Source organism: Cetorhinus maximus, chromosome 20, assembly GCF_964194155.1.
Source record: "Cetorhinus maximus chromosome 20, sCetMax3.hap1.1, whole genome shotgun sequence".
Taxonomy (NCBI): Eukaryota; Metazoa; Chordata; class Chondrichthyes; order Lamniformes; family Cetorhinidae; genus Cetorhinus; species Cetorhinus maximus.
In genome coordinates, this window is record NC_135898.1 from 53,867,171 (window position 1) to 53,886,906 (window position 19,736).

General features: G+C 40.8%; 1 protein-coding gene across 1 annotated transcript in view; it reads right to left on the reverse strand.

The window, feature by feature from the left end:
* Positions 1-2,224: 2,224 nt before the first annotated feature.
* vwa2 (von Willebrand factor A domain containing 2) overlaps positions 2,225-19,736 on the reverse strand; it is a 96,121-nt gene continuing 78,609 nt past the window's right edge. Inside the window, exons 13-15 of the mRNA XM_078564694.1 lie at positions 14,894-15,016; positions 6,508-6,600; positions 2,225-5,846 (exon numbers count right to left, since the gene is read on the reverse strand). Of these exons, the coding sequence (XP_078420820.1) occupies positions 5,773-5,846; positions 6,508-6,600; positions 14,894-15,016 (290 nt within the window). The 3' untranslated portion in view covers positions 2,225-5,772. The remainder of the gene's footprint in view (positions 5,847-6,507; positions 6,601-14,893; positions 15,017-19,736) is intronic.

Consider the following 19,736-nt stretch of genomic DNA (forward strand, 5'->3'; position numbering starts at 1 on the left):
ATATTTTCTACACAAATGTTATTTTCTTCAATTAGCATCATTAATCAATCATGTTCCACTGCATTGTATTTTCTTATGAATAATCACTGAAACAACAGCATAGCCAGATTAGGCTGCTGACTGCTCCTTCAATGTACCATTTAAGAAGTCAAGGGCAGGACACATCATGTAATTCTTTATTTGCACAGTTCCAAAACGTATTTTTCTCTCTCATTCTCGACATTCCATTCCATATTCCATTGGTAGGAAGTGCAGTGTTACAACAGTTCTTTGCCAATATGTTTTCCTGAGTTGGACACTTGGATATGTGTGTGTGCGTGCCTGTGTGTGATCCACCTGTGGTAGTCTTCCTGCCAGTTTTACATCTCCACGACAAAGAGCTAAGGTTCCACTCTATATCTTCCACTGATACTACTCCAGTAATTGAAAACTCAGCTTGTGAATTACACCTCAATAATTTACAATACAATACACAATACATAGTGCATGGAATTTAAGAATTCGAAGGGTGGATTTGAGCAAGTTCGAAGAGTTGAAATCAACAGACAGGGTACTGATCGGTTTCTCTTATCCCTAGGGTAATATATTTACGAGGTTAGATGTATTTAATGAAGTAAGCCAGCCCAGGGTTAGACTCAGAAGCAGTTATGACAGGGTGTCAAACAGGAGAGATTGACTGATGGAAGAAAAACAAAAATACCTGGAAAAACTCAGCAGGTCTGACAGCATCTGCAGAAGGGGATACAGTTGACGTTTTGAGTCCGTATCACCCTTCATCAGAACTAAAAAATATAGAAATGAGATGAAATATAAGCTGGTAGAGGGGGGTGGGACAGGAGGAGCTCAATAGGGGGCCAGTGATAGGTGGAGGTTAGGAAGAGACTGCCACAGATATCATAGACAAAAGGACAAAGGGGTGTTGATGGTGGTGATATTATCTAAAGGATGTGCTAATGGGAACATTAAGGGTAGCAAGCAGGACAAGCTAGTGGCAGATGGCCCTAGCAGGGGTGGGGTGGGGGGAAGGGATCAAAATGGGCTAAAAGGTGGAGATGAAACAATAGATCGAAATAAATTTTAAAATAGGTGGGAAAAGAAAAGTATATTTGTAAAAAAAAATTATAAATTATTGGAAAAAGGGGGATTGGAAAGGGGGTGGGGATGGAGGAGAGATGTCATGATCTGAAATTGTCGAACTCAATATTAAGTGCGGAAGACTGTAAAGTGCCTAGTCGGAAGATGAGGTGCTGTTCATCCAGTTTGCGTTGAACTTCACTGGAACATTGCAGCAGGCCAAGGACGGACATGTGGGCATGAGAGCAGGGTGGTGTGTTGAAATGGCAAGTGACAGGGAGTTCTGGGTCATGCTTGCAGACAGACCGCTTTTACTTGATTGATAGAAGAGTTGGTCTTACAAGGCTAAAGGGAATGCTGATGGGGCAAGAAACAAAAGATGTGCCTAGAGCAGGTGCATTACGCAGATTGAGTGACTAATTTCCAGAACACCTTCGTTCAGTTTGCAAGCATGCCCCCGATTCTGGCGGCCTGAACATTTTAATTCTCCACCTTGCTCTCACACTGAGATCTCTGTCCTTGGCCTGCTGCATTGTTCCAGTGAAGCTCAATGTAAGCTCAAGGACCAGCACCGCACCTTTCGATGAGGCACATTACAGCCTTCTGGGAGCAGAAGTAGGCCATTCGGCCTATGGAGCCTGCCCCACCATTCAATTAGATATGGCTGATTGTCCACCTCAACACCACTTTCCTATGCTGTCTCCATAACCCTGCATGTCATTAGTATCCAGAAGTCTAGCGATTTCTGTCTGGAACTTGTTCAATGATTGAACTTCCACAAGCCTGTGAGGTAGAGAATTCCTCCTCACCTCAGTCTTAATTGGCCTGCCCCTTATTCAAAGAATGCGTCCTCTGGTTCTGGACTCACCAGCCAGGGGAAATATCCTATCCACAGCTACCCTGTCATGCCCTGTAAGAGTTCAACAATTTCAGACCATTGTTGCACTTTTTTTCCTTACTTTCGCTTTCAGACTTTCTTGTAGTAGCACACCAACAAGATACCTATATAGGTAACATTTAGGAGGGTTGTGCAGTTACTATTAGCTGTGAACATACCTTGCTGCTTGGGTCTGTATAAATGTGTAATGCTGATTAATCTGACATAGAAACAATAAAAAACTGGTGCATCAATAACAAACAACACTCGATGAGAAGTTCTGTATTTTAATCTTTGTTAAATGGATGTAACACCGTTATAATCAAATTACTAGAGCAGTTTGGTGGCCAACTTATTTTATTAATTTCTAATAGTATATAGCACCATTGATTTAGTCACCAAGACTTATTACAAGTTTGCTTAATTTCTTTGCGGACTTCCTGAGGATATAAAACTATTTTTTAAAATCTTGATGCAGCACATCTAAACACTACTGAGTAAATATAACAATGTACATAAGTGAATACCAGATCTTATATACAAAATACTATAACATCCAAGTCATTTTTCTAAGATAGTACAATATGTAATTAATAATATATTCTCAGTTTACATCTCACCAGGCTGATTTAAAATCTTGATATGGGACAACGAAAAGGTGTAGTTAGCTTTAAAAAAAAATCCTTACTCCCAATTTAAAATTTCAAACTTTGGTAAAAACCTTTTGTGAAATCATCATTTTTAACATTTCAACATGACAGTTTGAGAAGTTGTCCAACAGCAAAGCACCCACCTCCTAACTACAGGTCCAAACAGAGATTAAAATCTATTTTGGTCGTTATTTTAACTCTGCTGCCTTACTCATTCATTTGGCAGTCAACCTATTTGACTTCTGAGGGAAGAAGATAAAACTGAGACATCACAGATGCTCACCTCCTACTGACTGATGAACAGGATTTCAATGAAGCTGCCTATTGACAGGACCATAGACCATTGTGTTCCCTTCTCTCAACTGGAAGAGAAGGCTGAGAGTAGGAGGTAGCATAAGAAACTAAAGGTAAAATGAGAACAAATTGTTTATTTTTAAACTATGGCCAATAATTCTATCACCCAAAGACAGCGAGAGAGAGGAAGAACAAGCTAGACTAGTGTGAAAGCAGAATATGGACCTGCCTGCCTGATGCAGCCTCACACAGTGTGTGCAGAACTTGAATATGAGTGCATGTACAGCCTGACTATAATGACTGGTCATTTAAGTTCACAACTAGGAACTATTTCATTGGTCCTACATTTTGACCCTCAATTCTACATACATATAGAGCTTTATAAAACTTTATTTTCCATTATCACATTTTTGTGTCAATTTTCTATTATAAATTTTTTGCTTGCATTTATAATGGAAACTACCGTATAAATTTGTCACTCTACAATAACATCTTCCCACCAGTGGTGGTGCTGTAGCACCTCGGTTTTGCACCAATCATCCCAACCTGTGCCCCAGAGAAACTTTTATGATCCAACCAACTCCATTTCTTTACTTCTTAATTTCCCCGATTACTTTGGTTTGCTACAGTTTTTAAATGATAAATAACATTATGAAATCAAGTATTAAATAAAAATAAGGACAGGAAAGTACGTCCTTAAAACAAGGACTGAATTATATCTGCATGGTTGCTTCTAAATTACTGGTCGTCCATCTAAATTCACTTCAGTTGAAGGCTGCACTTGGCCCTGCAATGCTATAAAGAGACTGGCTACGATATAGAGATTGTATTTGAGAGTTCTGTCCAGCAACACTAATAAACTGTATGCGACCACATATTTTGTTTTAACTTGTCCCAATGCAAGATATCCAGGTTAAATAACCAGGCAACACTGCATTGAATACAGATCTTGTGTGTGTGAGAGGTGTTGCACAACAATCACATGTTGATTTGGTTGGTATCTATACAGCACCTATTGAAAATAATAGGCTCCAGTTCACACATTTGTTGAGAGTCAGTGCTCAGGTTGCTATTTTAACTTTTCGTGCCACTTATATTACAGATTTAACTACACCAAAGCCAATACATTGTAGAAATATGATAAAAAAGTGAGCTGCTTTGAGAGAGCTTGTAAATTATATGAAATCACTGCAGGTAAATGACTTCCTTGAACCGTTCCACAAATGGATGCTTTATAGAAGTTGCTAACATTCTGATTTTGATTTTTTAAATTCCTTCAATGTTTAAATTTGTTCTTTGTGGATTTTTCTTAACCGTGTATGTTCTGTGAAGGAGGAATGACTTGCAGTTTAAAAAAAATTGGTGCTGCAGTCTACTGTAAATCAGTATCACTGGGTCTTGCTGTGCACATTATATCACCTGTGATAAAACAAGTCAAAATAGAGAACAGGAGGGAAGGCAGCATGGAGAAGAAAATCAAACTGACTAAGACAAGAAAGAAATGGGGAACAGCCCAGGATGTATCTTCTGACATCAAGAGATTGGAGTGGATTTCAGGCATGCACACTCCTAAAAAGTTCCAAAAATGGCACACAACTAACTAGCATACACAATCTGTATAATTACATAGCAATGATAAGTAGTACTGTCATTCCAGTTCAGAATGCAATTCACTTGTCTTTTATAATAATTATTTATTACAAGATTCACAAATGTTGTGGTGTTAAAATAAAATTTAGTTCAAGCTTGAGACATAGATATTTTCAACAATATGCAGAGAAACTAACAAGATATATACAGGCTGCAGTTCAAGTTAGAATGCGAGCTTTTGTTTCTAATTATATCCAGGTTTCAATGCCTCTAACACAAAGCAATGCTACCACATATATTTATGCAAAACAAGCTGTTTAAGTTAGAGCGTTAATTTAAAACTCTAGCACTGGAGTGAACTATAGAAGCTGGAATGAACTATAGAAGCTATGATTGAAAGCATCCACAGTATATATATCAATAATCTGTAACAGCTTGTACAATATTTACAGAACAGTCATGGTTCTTAAATACAGTACATGCTTTCTTCCTAGGAATTTTCCATTGGTCTATAACAGTGCTAATTAATATTATTTCCAGAAAACATCTCCTCATTTTTCTCTTCTAAATACACATTACATAAGTGAAGATTACTTTCATGTCAGGAGCATTTCACATATTAGCCTCAATTCTGGTTTCCTAAGCACCCCCAATTCTAATTGCTCCACCATCAGAGGGTATGTCTTTAGCTGCCTAGGTCCTAGGCTCTGGAATTCAGTCCCTAAACCTCTCTACTTCTCTTTCCTCTTTTAAGATGGTCCTTAAAACCTACCTCTTAGACTAAGCTTTTGGTTATCTGCCTTAATAGCTCATCAGGCCCTGCATCAAATCTTGCTCGATAATGCTGCCATGATGTGCCTTGGGATGTTTTACTACCTTAAAATCACTACATAAATGCAAGATGCTGTTGTTACTGACAGTTAGATCTTTAGAAAGAGAAATTTGAGTTAAGGCCATCTGTTTTACAGGAAAGGGAATACATTCGCAGAAGAGACAAATGATCAATGATTACATAGTTTGTGCCTTGATACATATTTTTCATGTTAGGAAAGGTGCTATTTTTGTACCGAAATATATATCCAGATTCACTTTAAAAGATGGCATCAAGGTACCTTCTTATTAGTTAAAAAAAATGCAATTATTTTAACTAATCGCTTAAAATGAAACACTGACATATAATCAGTAATTGGTTTCATTCCATTGTTGATGAAGTCCAATCCAATCATTTGACTGATGGTGACAGCTCAGTTCATTATTCAGGATTACTTGGGTGATCTCTACATGAAATTAGTCTGCAAGATATTCTTTCTCATGTGTGTAACACACAACACTGGACAAGGCAAATTGCTCATATAATAAACCTGCTGGTTTAATAAATCAGGGCAGTAAATTTCAAACTGTTTGTAAGAAGCAGACCCCATGAAGTAGGCAGAAATATATAACATGTTACAGCTCCATATTTTGAAACCACTAAATTGTACAGTGGTTGTGAGAAAAACAAGTTCTGTTTTGCTAGCTTGTATGGCCCAGTCAAATATAACTCAATGCAATAATCACAAGACTATATTTTAGAATGAAGATCTGTACTGTCAAAGATGTAAACAAGAGGCAATGCGACATTGGACATTTTTTGAAGTCATTCTACAGTTGCCCATGAATTACAAGGATCCTTGATCGATAACCCATGTAGTAAGCTGGTGGTACAGTCAAAACATAATTTATTTACAGTGCTTCCTTAAGAAACATAGATACCTTTACAAACTGGCTTTTTTTCAATTGTTTTATTTAAAACTTTGGTTCAATATCTGTGGAACTGGAAGGAGACCACTCATTTTGGAATCCACTAACGTCATTTAAAATATTGATAACACAAGCTCAATTCCTTGATATTTGTGTCTTTGGACTCATGAGCCCTGACTGAAATGATGAGTTTATGTAAATCAGGATGGTATGGTAACTCTTATTAAAGTAATGGTTCTTGGTTCTTTCGGTGCCCACGTCTCTTGCGAAACCTTCTTTTACCTCTTCTGTTTAAGCGCCGCAGCTTCCTCTGCCTGCGTCGTCGGTTCCTACGTATCCTGGGGACATCTCCACGAGGTTCTGGATTGGTAAATCCTTCATGAAGAACAATAAAAACAGTTTAATGCTCACCAGGCTTCAGTAAAGCTCCCCTGATCCCAATGTTTTCACTTTTTCTACGAAAGTTCTAGCATCAACAACATAAATGTCACAGGCTGTGTAGATTAAGAAAAGGAAGGTGGCTGAACGACTGGTGCAGGAGGGAAGGATTGACAAGGTGTTCTGGAATAAGAGAAAGTCATGCAAAATTGATGTCCTGCACTTGACCTGAAATGGGGCCAAAGTTCTTTGCAAAGAGAGCAAATGGAACGGGGCTGTCTCAAACTAAAATAACAGGAGATCAGGAAGGTCAACAAAATCTTGTTGTGCAAGAGAATTTGAAGGCTGAATTGATGACAGGCAGCATACTGCAGAAAGTAAGCCAATATCTAAAAACCAAGTGGCCTTGTGAAATAGAGGAAGAACTGGTCCCATACTACAGGGTACACAATGAGCTCACATTGTTTGATGACAACTGTGTCGCATGGGGAACCCGAGCAGTTATCCCAAAAGCATTACAGAAACAATGTATTGTATCTTGCTCATGAAGGACATCTGGTTGATATTAACGTGAAACAACGATCCCGTGAAACAGTCTGACGGCCAGCAATAGATCGCTGCATAGAAGAGTTTTATTAGAAACTGTGCCGCTCGTACATTCAGTGAAAAATTAAACCAAATCCCACATGTCAACAACTGATCCCATAGCCAACAACTCCAAGTAGATATTTTTGGAGAAGTGCCAGCAGCCCCTAGCAATCAATGTTTTTTGCTTATTCATGATCTATATAGTAAATGGCTGGAAACTACTACAACAAATTCAACAACTTTGATCATTGACATTTTAGACAAGTTGTTTACAATGGGCTGCAGCTTGTTTCCAGTCAGCTCAAAGTTCCTAGCAAGCTATAGAATTCATGACCATCTTGCATTGTGATAACCTGCAATTGAATGGTGGCGTGGAACAATCCAACAGGTGATCAAGGACAGTCTGAGAGCTAGCATGTCAGAGGGGGAAACATTGGAACAATCCATTCATATCCTGCCTTGCACATTGATTCATCCCACACTCTGACAGGAAAGACAGCAGCCAAACTTATGATTGGTCATAACTTTCACATGCTGCTGATCACTCTTAAGCCGCCACTGCTAGCCAATGAGAATGTTAAAGCAAAAGCAGAAGAAATTGCAAAGCAACAAGGTAAAGCAAAAGCATACTTTGACCAGCGAACACGCACAAGGAAACCACAACCTGAAGTTGGAGATTGGGTTCACATCAACAGCCAACTCGCAACCACAAGTTCACATCATCTCTATCAGGACCAAAGCAGAGCATTTGCTTGGTATCAATGCTAATTTATTGGATGACAATACAAAGTGGGACACCAGGATATTGAGGACAATGATTACGAGGATACATTTCCTTTTCCGATGAGTGACCGTGATATTGATCATCTGCCTCATCAAGATGATCACGTTGAACCACTGCCTCAAATTCATAAATCTCAGCGCCATCAGCGATCTTCATATCTTAAAGACTATTTCTGTACTTTAAGTCATTTCTTAATGTCCAGAATTTCCATTTTCTCTGTTTATAATAATTTAATTTAAAATTAAGTCCTTTAGTTTTACAAGGGAGAAAAGTTTTGTCTTTGATTATTCAGTGTTTGATCATGTGTGTCTGTTGACTATTCACTGTGCTGCAGGTCAAGCCCATGGATGTGGTTAGAGAAACTGAAGCCAGCAGCAAGCATGAGGCTGCAGACATTTAAAAAATATTGTAATAAAGCCACTGTTCTCACACAGAATCTGGTGAGTGCCATCTCTGCAAAACGCAACAGTCCAGTTTCTAATGTCGATTTAACCCCCTCCTCCACTGTCCCTTTCTCACCCAATTCCGGAGAGGGTTGTAGGTCCCAGTTAAAATTTACCCCATTAACTCAGCAGTGCTTCAGCCTTAATTGTATGTATCTACCTAACCCATCCATTGTAATCACTTGTGCAATGTAAGAAATTTAGGAACACAAAGGGGCCAATTGGTCCAGCAAGCTTGACTCCATCCCATTCTCTCAGTTCCATCGCCTCCGTCACATCGGTTCTGATGATGCCACTTTCCAAAACAGTTCTTCTGTCTTCCTTCTTCCTTAACCGAGGTTTTCCACCCATGGTGGTTGACAGGACCCTCAACCGTGTCCGGCCCATCTCCCGTGCATCCACCCTCACGCCTTCCTCTCCCTCCCAGAACCATGATAGGGTCCCCCTTGTCCTCACATATCACCCTGCCAGCCTCCACATTCAAAGGATCATCCTCCGCCATTTCCGCCAACTCCAGTATGATGCCACCACCAAACACATCTTCCCTTCACCCCCTCTGTCGGCATTCCGTAGGGACAATTCCCTCCGGGACACCCTGGTCCACTCCTTCATCACCCCCTACACCTCAAGCCCCTCCCACGGCACCTTCCCATGCAACCGCAGAAGGTGCAACATCTGCCCCTTTACAACCCCACCTCCTCACCGTCCAAGGACCCAAACACTCCTTTCAAGTGAAGCAGCACTTCACTTGCACTTCCCTCAATTTAATCTACTGCATTCGCTGCTCCCAATGCGGTCTCCTCTACATTGGAGAGACCAAACGCAGACTGGGTGACCGCTTTGCACTACACCTTTGGTCTGCCCGCAAGCATGACCCAGACCTCCCTGTCGCTTGCCATTTCAACACTCCACCCTGCTCTCATACCCACATGTCCGTCCTTGGCCTGCTGCAATGTTCCAGTGAAGCTCAATGCAAACTGGAGGAACAGTACTCATCTTCCGATTAGGCACTTTACAGCCTTCCGGACTTAACATTGAGTTCAACAACTTCAGATCATAAACTCTCTCCTCCATCCTCACTCCCCTTTTTTCTAATTATTATAATTTTTTTTTATTTTCCCACCTATTTCTATTATTATTTTTTAATTTATTTCCATCCATTGTTTTATCTCTACCTTTTAGCCTATTTCGATCCCTTCCCCCCACCCCGCCCCCACTAGGGCCATCTGCCACTTGCTTATCCTGCTTTCTACCCTTAATGTCACCATTAGCACATTCCTTTAGCTAATATCACCACCATTAACACTCCTTTGGCCTTTTGTTTATGACATCTTTGGCGCTCTCTCCTTTGCCTCCACCTATCACTGGCCCTCTATCCAGCTCCACCTACCCCACCCCCCCTTAAACAGCTTATATTTCACCACATTTCTATTCCTCTTTAGTTCTGATTAAGAGTCATACGGACTCAAAACGTTAACTCTGTCTTCCTCTCCACAGATGCTGTCAGACCTGCTGAGTTTTTCCAGCAATTTTCGTTTTTGTTTCAAATTTCTAGCATCCGCAGTATTTTGCTTTTAAGTTTGATTACTTGTCGGAGGTTAACTCAACCTGTTTGCCTTATAATCACTCTCCAGAAACACACCTATCGTCTCTTGAATGCATTTTGCTGGACTGCTTCAAAGACCTTTCTTTGTAGCCAAGTCCACTGCTCCATTACCTTTTTGAGTGAAAAAGTTCCACATGGCTTCCATCTTAATTTCATAATATTTAATAGCCTGGATGCTACTATGGGAATGACAGCAAAAATTACAGCAACTTCAGGAATCAACACAGACATAGAATAAATTCAGCAATCCAGAAGATCAGTATCTGCTGGAGAGGAGCTCCCACAAAGTGCAATCTCCCTTGAAATGCTGATTTTGTGAGAACTTCCGTTCTAACTTTGTCGTCTCACTGTAGCATCCTGGAAAAAGTTAAACCTTGTTTATAGAGGTGCTACTGGTCTTATCAGCTTACTAACTTCAGGATTACTGCTAAACACCCTCACTGACCCTGAAAAGCTAATTTTATATTTATAGTCGTTTGATAATACAGAACTTGGGCATTGTTGAAAAAGAGACATGTTGAAGCTTTTCATCTTGCATTCAAAACACTTCACAAGAATACCAATAAACGAAGGAAACAACAATTTATATTGTATGAGAAGAAAGCGATTAGTTGGCAAGTGGACTCTTGATTGGTAGAGACTTTGCCATGAAGAATGCACCATTGATGGTGACTCACCGTTAATGCTTGGTAGTTAACTGTCAAGCATTGTTTGAATTTTAAACCAGGCAGCATGAACCTGATTGGTTAAGGCATTGCCCTGAGAAACAATTCAGAAAATGGCTGTCACTTATTTTGTTTAGTTGAAACAGGTGCAGTTTTCTGTCTGCAAAGAACATGGCCCTGTGTATTAATATATGTAGCTTCCAATACACGCAAATGTGCCACACTGCAAGTCCGACTAACAATCTTAAATTGGTTGTCAGCGTAATTTTTAGCACACTGAGGATTATTTAGCAAATGCCCAATTGCAGAATCACATCTAATGTTGGACACTGTTTTGAGTTTTGCAAGCACGGGCTGGTTGGGTACGGTCTGTACCTTGCCCATTGCGAACAGCAGAAGGGACTTGTTGTTTGATACAATCCACCAGCCTTTGAGACATCCGGCCTACATACCTAGCATCACACTGGCACTGAAATTCATATACCACATTACTCATTTATGTGATAGGCAGAATGTCTTTATGGCTTGATGGCAGCATCCTGTTAGTGGCGAATACCACTCATGTTGCTACTGCATAATTTTAAAGTTTTTTTTTACATTTGACATTTTTTACACAAATACAAGAAAATTTAGCTTTATTCTTTATACAATTATATACTTATTTTGATATGAGAAAATTTAAATTAAAAGGTGAAGGATTTTAAGTGCTTTTAAATTCCTGGTTTGCTATGTGTGAATACATTAATTTTATTGGCTGCCTACTAGCTTGTTGACATTACTGCTCCTACACACCAAGGCATCCTTGACTTTGCGCCAGATTTAAACAGCCGTCAGGAAAGGGAAGATTCCTGGCACAGAGATCACAACATCTTTGTGAGCAGTTTTCTTCAAGGTTAATGGCAAGCGCCCTTGCTTCATCAGTGGCTAGAAAATCTGGGTAGTCATGTCCTCGTCCACTTAAACCTGCTGCTGCAGTAAAATCTCGCTTGGATCAATTTTGCCAATTTCCTTCACAATTCTGGAAAGCTTCACTTCAGGGGATATCTCCTGTTTTCCAAAGAAAACAAGACCAGCCCAATTTTCTTAGCCTCTCCACATAATCTAAACAACATGTAGGAGTGTTTCAGTGGTAGTTTATTGTACACCCTCATTACTAAGACTACAAGGATCAAAATAACTGCCATACTTCCTTATTTATCTCAGGCCTGTTCTGTTTCAGCAAAGGGTGTCTCATCAGAGTTTGAGCTCTGGCTGCTGAAGCACAATTTTCCAAATCCCACACTGGAATATATGTTATATAAATTAACTTCCTGAAAAATAAACCCCTCGTAACATCAGCTTCCCAGTGGTTTATGTCATATGTCCTTTATAACTCAATCAAGAATAATTATTATTCTAATGAATGATCATTTTGATAAATCACAAATTAAGCTGTCTCACTAATCTTTAGTGGATCAAGTCAGGTTTTTGTGGCCATCTGGCTTTAGAATATAGATTGTTTGTATGTTTTTTTTTAAATCACTTGCTAGGCCAGCATTCATTGCCAATCCCTAATTGCCCTTGTTCAGAGGGCACTTAAGAGTCAACCACATTGCTGCCCACCTTAAGCTAGGCAGCCTCCAGTCAGTTAGGTGGCATCCCTTGCTTGCTTCAATGGGTGCTTAGATATAGGTATCAATGGGTGCTTAGGGTCCCCAGAGCATTACCCTGGGTCTGTGGATTATTGGTCCAGCAACAATGCCACTACGCCATCACCTTCCCCCCTATTGAAACCTGTATGTAGAAAGCACTTCATACTGATGCAGTGCACCTATATCTATGAAAGGGAGATAAAAGCAAAAAAACTGCGGATGCTGGAAATCCAAAACAAAAATAAAAATACCTCGAAAAACTCAGCAGGTCTGACAGCATCTGCGGAGAGGAGCACAGTTAACGTTTCGAGTCTGTATGACTCTTCAACAGAACTAAGGAAAAATAGAAAAGAGGTGAAATATAAGCTGGTTTAAGGGGGGGGGGGGGGGCGCCGCGGGGGGGCGGTGGGACAGGTAGAGCTGGATAGAGGGCCAGTGATAGGTGGAGATAACCAAAAGATGTCATAGACAAAAGGACAAAGAGGTGTTGAAGGTGGTGATATTATCTAAGGAATGCGCTAATAGGTGACATAAGGGTAGAAAGCAGGACAGGCAAGGTACAGATAGCCCTAGTGGGGGTGGGGTGGGGGGAAGGGATCGAAATAGGCTAAAAGGTAGAGATAAAACAATGGATGGAAATGCATTTAAAAATAATGGAAATAGGTGGCAAAAGAAAAATCTATATAAATTACTGAAAATAAGGGGGGTCAGAAAGGGGGTGGGGATGGAGGAGAGAGTTCATGATCTGAAATTGTTGAACTCAATATTCAGTCTGGAAGGCTGTAAAGTGCCTAGTCGGAAGATGAGGTGCTGTTCCTCCAGTTTGCGTTGAGCTTCACTGGAACAATGCAGCAGGCCAAGGACGGACATGTGGCATGAGAGACTGAGTGACCGCTTTGCGGAACACCTTCGGTCTGTCCGCAAGCGTGACCCAGACCTCCCTGTTGCTTGCCCTTTCAACACACCACCCTGCTCTCATGCCCACATGTCTGTCCTTGGCCTGCTGCATTGTTCCAGTGAAGCTCAACGTAAACTGGAGGAACAGCACCTCATCTTCCAACTAGGCACTTTACAGCCTTCTGGACTGAATATTGAGTTCAACAATTTTAGATCATGAACTCTCTCCTCCATCCCCACCCCCTTTCCGATCCCCCCTTTTTCCAATAATTTATATAGATTTTTCTTTTCCCACCTATTTCCATTATTTTTAAATTCATTTCCATCCATTGTTTTATCTCTACCTTTTAGCCTATTTTGATCCCTCCCCCCCACCCCACCCCTACTAGGGCTATCTGTACCTTGCTTGACCTGCTTTCTACCCTTAATGTCACCTATAAGCACATTCCTTAGATAATATCACCACCTTCAACACCTCTTTGTCCTTTTGTCTATGACATCTTTTGGCTATCTCCACCTATCACTGGCCCTCTATCCAGCACTACCTGTGCCAGCCCCCACCCCCCCACCTTAAACCAGCTTATATTTCATCTCTTTTCTATTTTTCCTTAGTTCTGTTGAAGAGTCATATGGATTCGAAACGTTAAATGTGTTCCTCTCCGCAGATGCTGTCAGACCTGCTGAGTTTTTCCAGGTATTTTTATATGAAAGGGAGGTTGGATGAGAAAAATGGCAAAATTTTCACCAGACAATTGGGTAAATTCAGACCTTGTGGCACATTGTAATAGTTAAGATGGGTAGTGACCTGTGAAGTGGCCACTTGTTCTGGTTCTCAAAGATGGACAAATACATTATGTCAACCAACCCAAAAAGGAAATAATTTTATAGTGGAAAGATTAGTGAATTAACAGCAAGAATATTCCAGTGGCAATGTGAAATGGATTTAAAATTAGGGCTGAAAGTTAATAATAGAAATAACTAAAAAAAAGGTGAAGAAAATTATAGGATAAGATTTCATCTGTGTGATGTGCGCAACAAAATTATGATCCTATTTATAAATAACTTGTTTACAAATTCACCTTTGCACACATGCAGAGAAAATAGTTTAAAGCTTTAATTTATCAAAAAGATTATTTGAATCATAAAATAAAATTTCCTTTGGAGGGGGGTCACACCGCAACAAGCTCTAGGTAGAAAACTGGACTTCTGCGTATTATATCATAAATTAGAACTGGGAATCAAATACAAGTTCTTTGTTCTAGAGCCAGTTCAATTTAGCATGAATGTAGCTGATTCCTCTACCTGTCAGTACAAGTCTGGTACAGTTTTGTCAATCCAGGTGGGCCTTGGCTCATTGCTTTGTTGCTTCTCTTGTCTCAATGCTTTATGGAGCTTTGTGCTTTATCAATATAGTTGCTGAGTTAGGTGGTGTTGAAAATTACACAGATATCATCTGCAGACGAGATCCGGTATTTGTAAAGGTCAATCCCACCTTTGAAGCCTGTGGTTGTTGAAGGAAGTATGGAAGAAACAAAGCTTCACCTCAGCCTTTTCTAGGGATAAGAGATGTGATTGACATGATAATAATGAAGAAATAGTTTGGTGCACTGACCTTACCTTTCAAACAAAGGGATTATATGCAGTGCTGTTTAGCTGCAAGAACTGAGAATACTTACTGTGTTCACAATGTGCTCCCTCCCAGCCTTTGCACTCACAACGATAACTTGCGATGTGGAGTATGCACTCCCCATCATGCATACATGGATTTGGTTTGCACAGATTAATTGGTGTCTTGGCCTCTGTTGAGGCAATACAAGAGATTTATTAAAGAAATGGAACAGGAGTATTACCCATTACTGCCGTTACTAACTCTGCCACTCAGTTCCTAAATCATAGGCATTTTACATTTTACTCTTTTATGGTCTTTTCTGTCTTGAAGTGTTTTGGTCTAATCACTCGATACTTTTTGAACATGGGAGATGCTGGAGTTGTGAATTAAAATATGGAGTTTTATTCATGCTGACCTTTTCCAATGTCAATCAGAATGGTTGCTATACAGATGTATACAGGTAACTTCCCAGGACAGATGCAGGAAAGGAGTGAAGAATGTTGAGCAACTAAAATCTAGGGACTTTGCCAAATGAAAATCCTTAGGTATCAGTACATATAGAACAAAGTAGTATGATCTGGTCCTGCAATATAATTTGAAAAAACTCTAGCTTGGTTACTGTTGTATTATAGATGTTAAGTTGCACACTTTGAAGTGGTAACCTTTCCCAATTGGAGGCACGAATACTTTCATTAAAGCATGAGGCACAGGGAAAGTACATACAGTTCAAAAAAATGAAACGAGGCTTGAATTGAACTGGAAAGAGACAACAATCTGTGTGGGCACTGAACAGTGGGCAGTTTCCTTCAAGTGATGATATCAAACCATATGCTAACTTTTTAATTCAGGAGGCTGAATCCATAGAGGAATCTTCCAAATACAATTCCATAATTACTTTGGCACATTGAGAGATAATTATATTGCAGGCTAAATTGGATGGCACCCACAAATGGATGTGGGGATCACAACGTACGATTAACCTGCGCTCAGTGATTGCAATACAAAGAGTATACCAACTGTGTGTTGCCTGCTTATTTGCTTGATCTCTGCATCTAGTCATTGCTAATCGTGTTCATTGGTGGAACACACCAGCAGGGGCATGTGGCAACACACCAGCCATAAGTGAGCAACAGGATGACAGGGGTAAGGACAATTTGGTACCAGCTTGTTGGAAGGCAAGGTTGCACATGGGTTCCATTGCTGAGAAGACAACTTCAGTGGACTAGCCTACAGAAGGACATCGATGGGTAGCACAACGAAATGTTTGGTGCATTGGGAAGTCCGCTGGAAAGCCTGTGGTCAATGTCAAGAGACATGGAAGAGTCCAGCATTAACATGGCAAAAGGTTTTGCACAGAACATGGAGCCCATTCTTTCCAGCATGAATTGGTTGCTAACTACTTTCACAAAACTGTGGACCCAACCATGATGCAGCATTGGCTAGTTGATGTCACAGCCTCCTCAGCATAAGCAGTAGCCACATAAAGTCCAAGTGCTGCAGTGGAAGCTGAGCCTTCTCTCATGTAAAGTCTGCTTGCTGCTATGCAAGCTTTGACTACTGCCATCACGGCTGTGGATTATAGTGTGCAAAGAGCCTTACAGCAATCTGTCCTCCATCAGGCTGGTAGGAGTGGTTGGGGCACTGCCAAAAGGGAGTGGGAGTGGCAGTGGCTATGTGCAGTACAAACCTGCTATCATCTCTCAGGAAGACAGTATTCCTCTTGCCGACAGCGCCCTTACTGATTGCTGTCTGTCAGCCAGCCAGCCAGCCAGCCTAGGCTGCTACCACCCATGCTGAGATGATGCAGTCCACATCTGAGCTGCTTGAGGTTGTCTGCAGTCTCCTCCACCAAAAGTCGGCAGTCTTCCACTAGTCACGGTGCAGCCATCAGGATAGCACCGCGCAGGAGAACTAGGGCAGGCAAGGGCACAGAGAAAGTACTGGGGTAATTCAGAAGGATGCTAAATTGACTCTTATGTGCAACATGGCACATGATCCAATTCATAAATTTATTTTGGAATCTTTATTTTGTGGTGGCTTTTATTTTTGCATTGTGACTAAGTGGACGCTGTGATGGTCAGTGGCCGAGGGAAGGTAAGGTGTGGGACTATTGGTGCATTGGAAATTGGGGTTGCAATTACTTGTATCACACTCCAATTAGTTCATCAAGCACAGCCCATGTAGAAAAGGAGCTGTCTATGTTTCCTCATTCTCATCCTCCTCATCTGCTTACCATGAAGCTGGTAGCAAGCGCTGACCCTTCATGGTGAGATGGCAGAGCATGCAGCAGACCACCACAAATCTTGATACTTGCCCTAACGTGTGCTGAAGGGTGCTTTTAGAGCGGTCCAATTAGCGGAAGAGTTGTTCCAGCATGCCAATGATCGCCTCTATCACATTTTGTGTGACAGCATGGCTATTGTTGTATGCATGCTGCATATATGTGCATGGATTGTACACCGGAGTCATCAACCCCATCATCCACAAGTCCCCTTAGCCAGCCTTTGGCTTGCCGTGGTGACAAAAATACAGTTGGCACAGTGGACTGCTGCAGAATGACGACATCATGATTGCTGCCAGGATATTGGGCATGGGCATTGGTCTAAATTATTAACTGTGCATGGTCACACACTTGACAGGTGTTGAGGGAGTGAAATCCCTTTTGTTCCAGTATAAGTCCTTCAGCACCTGCACACCACTCCTTGTACATACAAATTAGGAGGAGTAGGCCACTCGGCCCCTCGAGCCTGTTTCACCATTCAATAAGATCATGGCTGATCTGAATGTAACCTCAACCCCACATTCCTGCCTATCCCTGATAACCTTTCACCCCCTTATTAATCAAGAATCTATCTAGCTCTCCTTAAAAATATTCAAAAGACTCTGGAACCCTCTTCCTCAAAAGGCGGAGGAAGCAAAGACTCAACCCTCAGAAAAAATTTCTCCTTATCTCTGTCTTAAATGAGCGACCCCTTATTTTTAAACAGTGACCCCTAGTTCTAAATTCTCCCACAAGAAGAAACATCCTCTCCACATCCACCCTATCACTTCCCCTCAGTACCTTAAAGGTTTCAATTAAGCCACCTCCTGCTCTTCTAAATTCCAGTGGATACAAGCCTAACCTGTCCAACCTTACCTCATAAGACAACCCGCCCACTCCTGGTATCAGTCTAGTAAACCTTCTCTGAACTGCTTCCAGTGCATTTACATCTTTCTTTAAATAATGAGACCAGTAATGTACACAGTGCTCCAGATGTGGTCTCACCAATGCCCTGTACAACTGAAGCATAACCTCCCTACTTTTGTAATCAATTCTCCTCACAATAAATGATAACATTCTATTAGCTTTCCGAATTACTTGCTGTACCTGCATACTAGCCTTTTGAGATTTATGCACTAGGGCACCCAGATCCCTCTGAATCTCAGAGCTCTGCAATCTCTCACCATTTAGATAATAAACTTTTTTTATTCTTCCTGTGAACTTCTGTGACTTGAAACAACTATAGATAGCACCAAACACTCAAACTAGCAACTGACCTGTAAGTAGCTGATGAACCCTTTAAATAGCATAGGTGGGTGCCTTACCTGCTGCTGAACAGTGTGCAAGGTTAAAAAGGGAGCATTGGTGATATTTTGGAGTTCAGTGCTCCAGCCAATGACATCATGATCTGACTGCTCTGCATGCTTCTGGCAAACAAGCATTGACTGAGTGTGCTAATGCCTGCACCAACCTGGCCGCGCAAGTGTCCTCCTGTGGGTCAAATGCAGTTTTGGAGCTCAAAGGGAACTTTTAATGCCAAAGAAAAAGGGCACTAATGAACCCAATTTCTCACCCCATGTCTTTAAAGGTTTTCCATAAAGCTGTCATTGCTTTCAAGTTACAAAAAAAAGTGTGAAGGGCTACAATGAACCATTGACTAGAGAAGATGAATAGTAATGCCCTCACAATTAATTAAATCATATTAGAAGCTTTGGTGTTCTGCAACAATCAACTGTATAATTCAAAATACTCAGTTCTCTTTTATGATTCAGGTTCTAAAATCTCATCTCATTTAGTAGACCAAAAGCCAAAAAGTTCCAATTTCAAACACTGGCTTAAGTTTTTGAAGTACAAATGTATACCTTTTGAAGTACAAACACATACACTCTAACTTGGTTGCTATGTCGAAGACAGATCAAAGCTGCTGATCCACATAAATCAAGTATCATTTCAAAAATTGTTATCCTGTCATACATAGTGCTATTACTGCATCAAAAATAAATTGATAGAAGAAATATATCAAAATATGCCTCAGGGTTTAAAATGGCACAAAATGAGTTAGAGCATGATATAGTGCACACAGGTACATTAAGACAAGTCTTTGGCTTTGTGGTTGCACTTCTGCTACTGAGTTACAGGTTTCAGGATGCAAGCTGTGCTCCAGGCAATCCCAGCGACTGAGGATTGGAGCTCAGGCTCTAACTCCGGCTTGACATCCATGTGGGATATTCACATCCAGTGGGTGTGGGTGGGGTGATGCCCTCATGCGATAAGTTGTGGGAGCCCATTAAACCTTCCCAGTCCCAGTGTGTAACGATGGTTACAGCTACAGACAGTGTGCTCACTTCGTGATCTGTCAGGTTTAAATCAGTCGCTGGATTCTTTCACTACTTTAAACGATTCTGCATGAAGATATGGAAACAACAATCAGCACATTTCACATGCATCACATCCTTCCACCTCAAAAGCCATTCCATTACCTTTTACACGGACAGTTCAGTTAAGCTGCCTCACCTGGCGTACCACAGCAAAAGCATATTAGGTGTGTTTGTCTTCCATAAAAAATTGTACTCAATTTTAAAAATATTCTTCCTTTAGCACCGAATTAGGTAGGCAGATTGTGATGAGTCTCGTTTTAGCCAAATAGAAA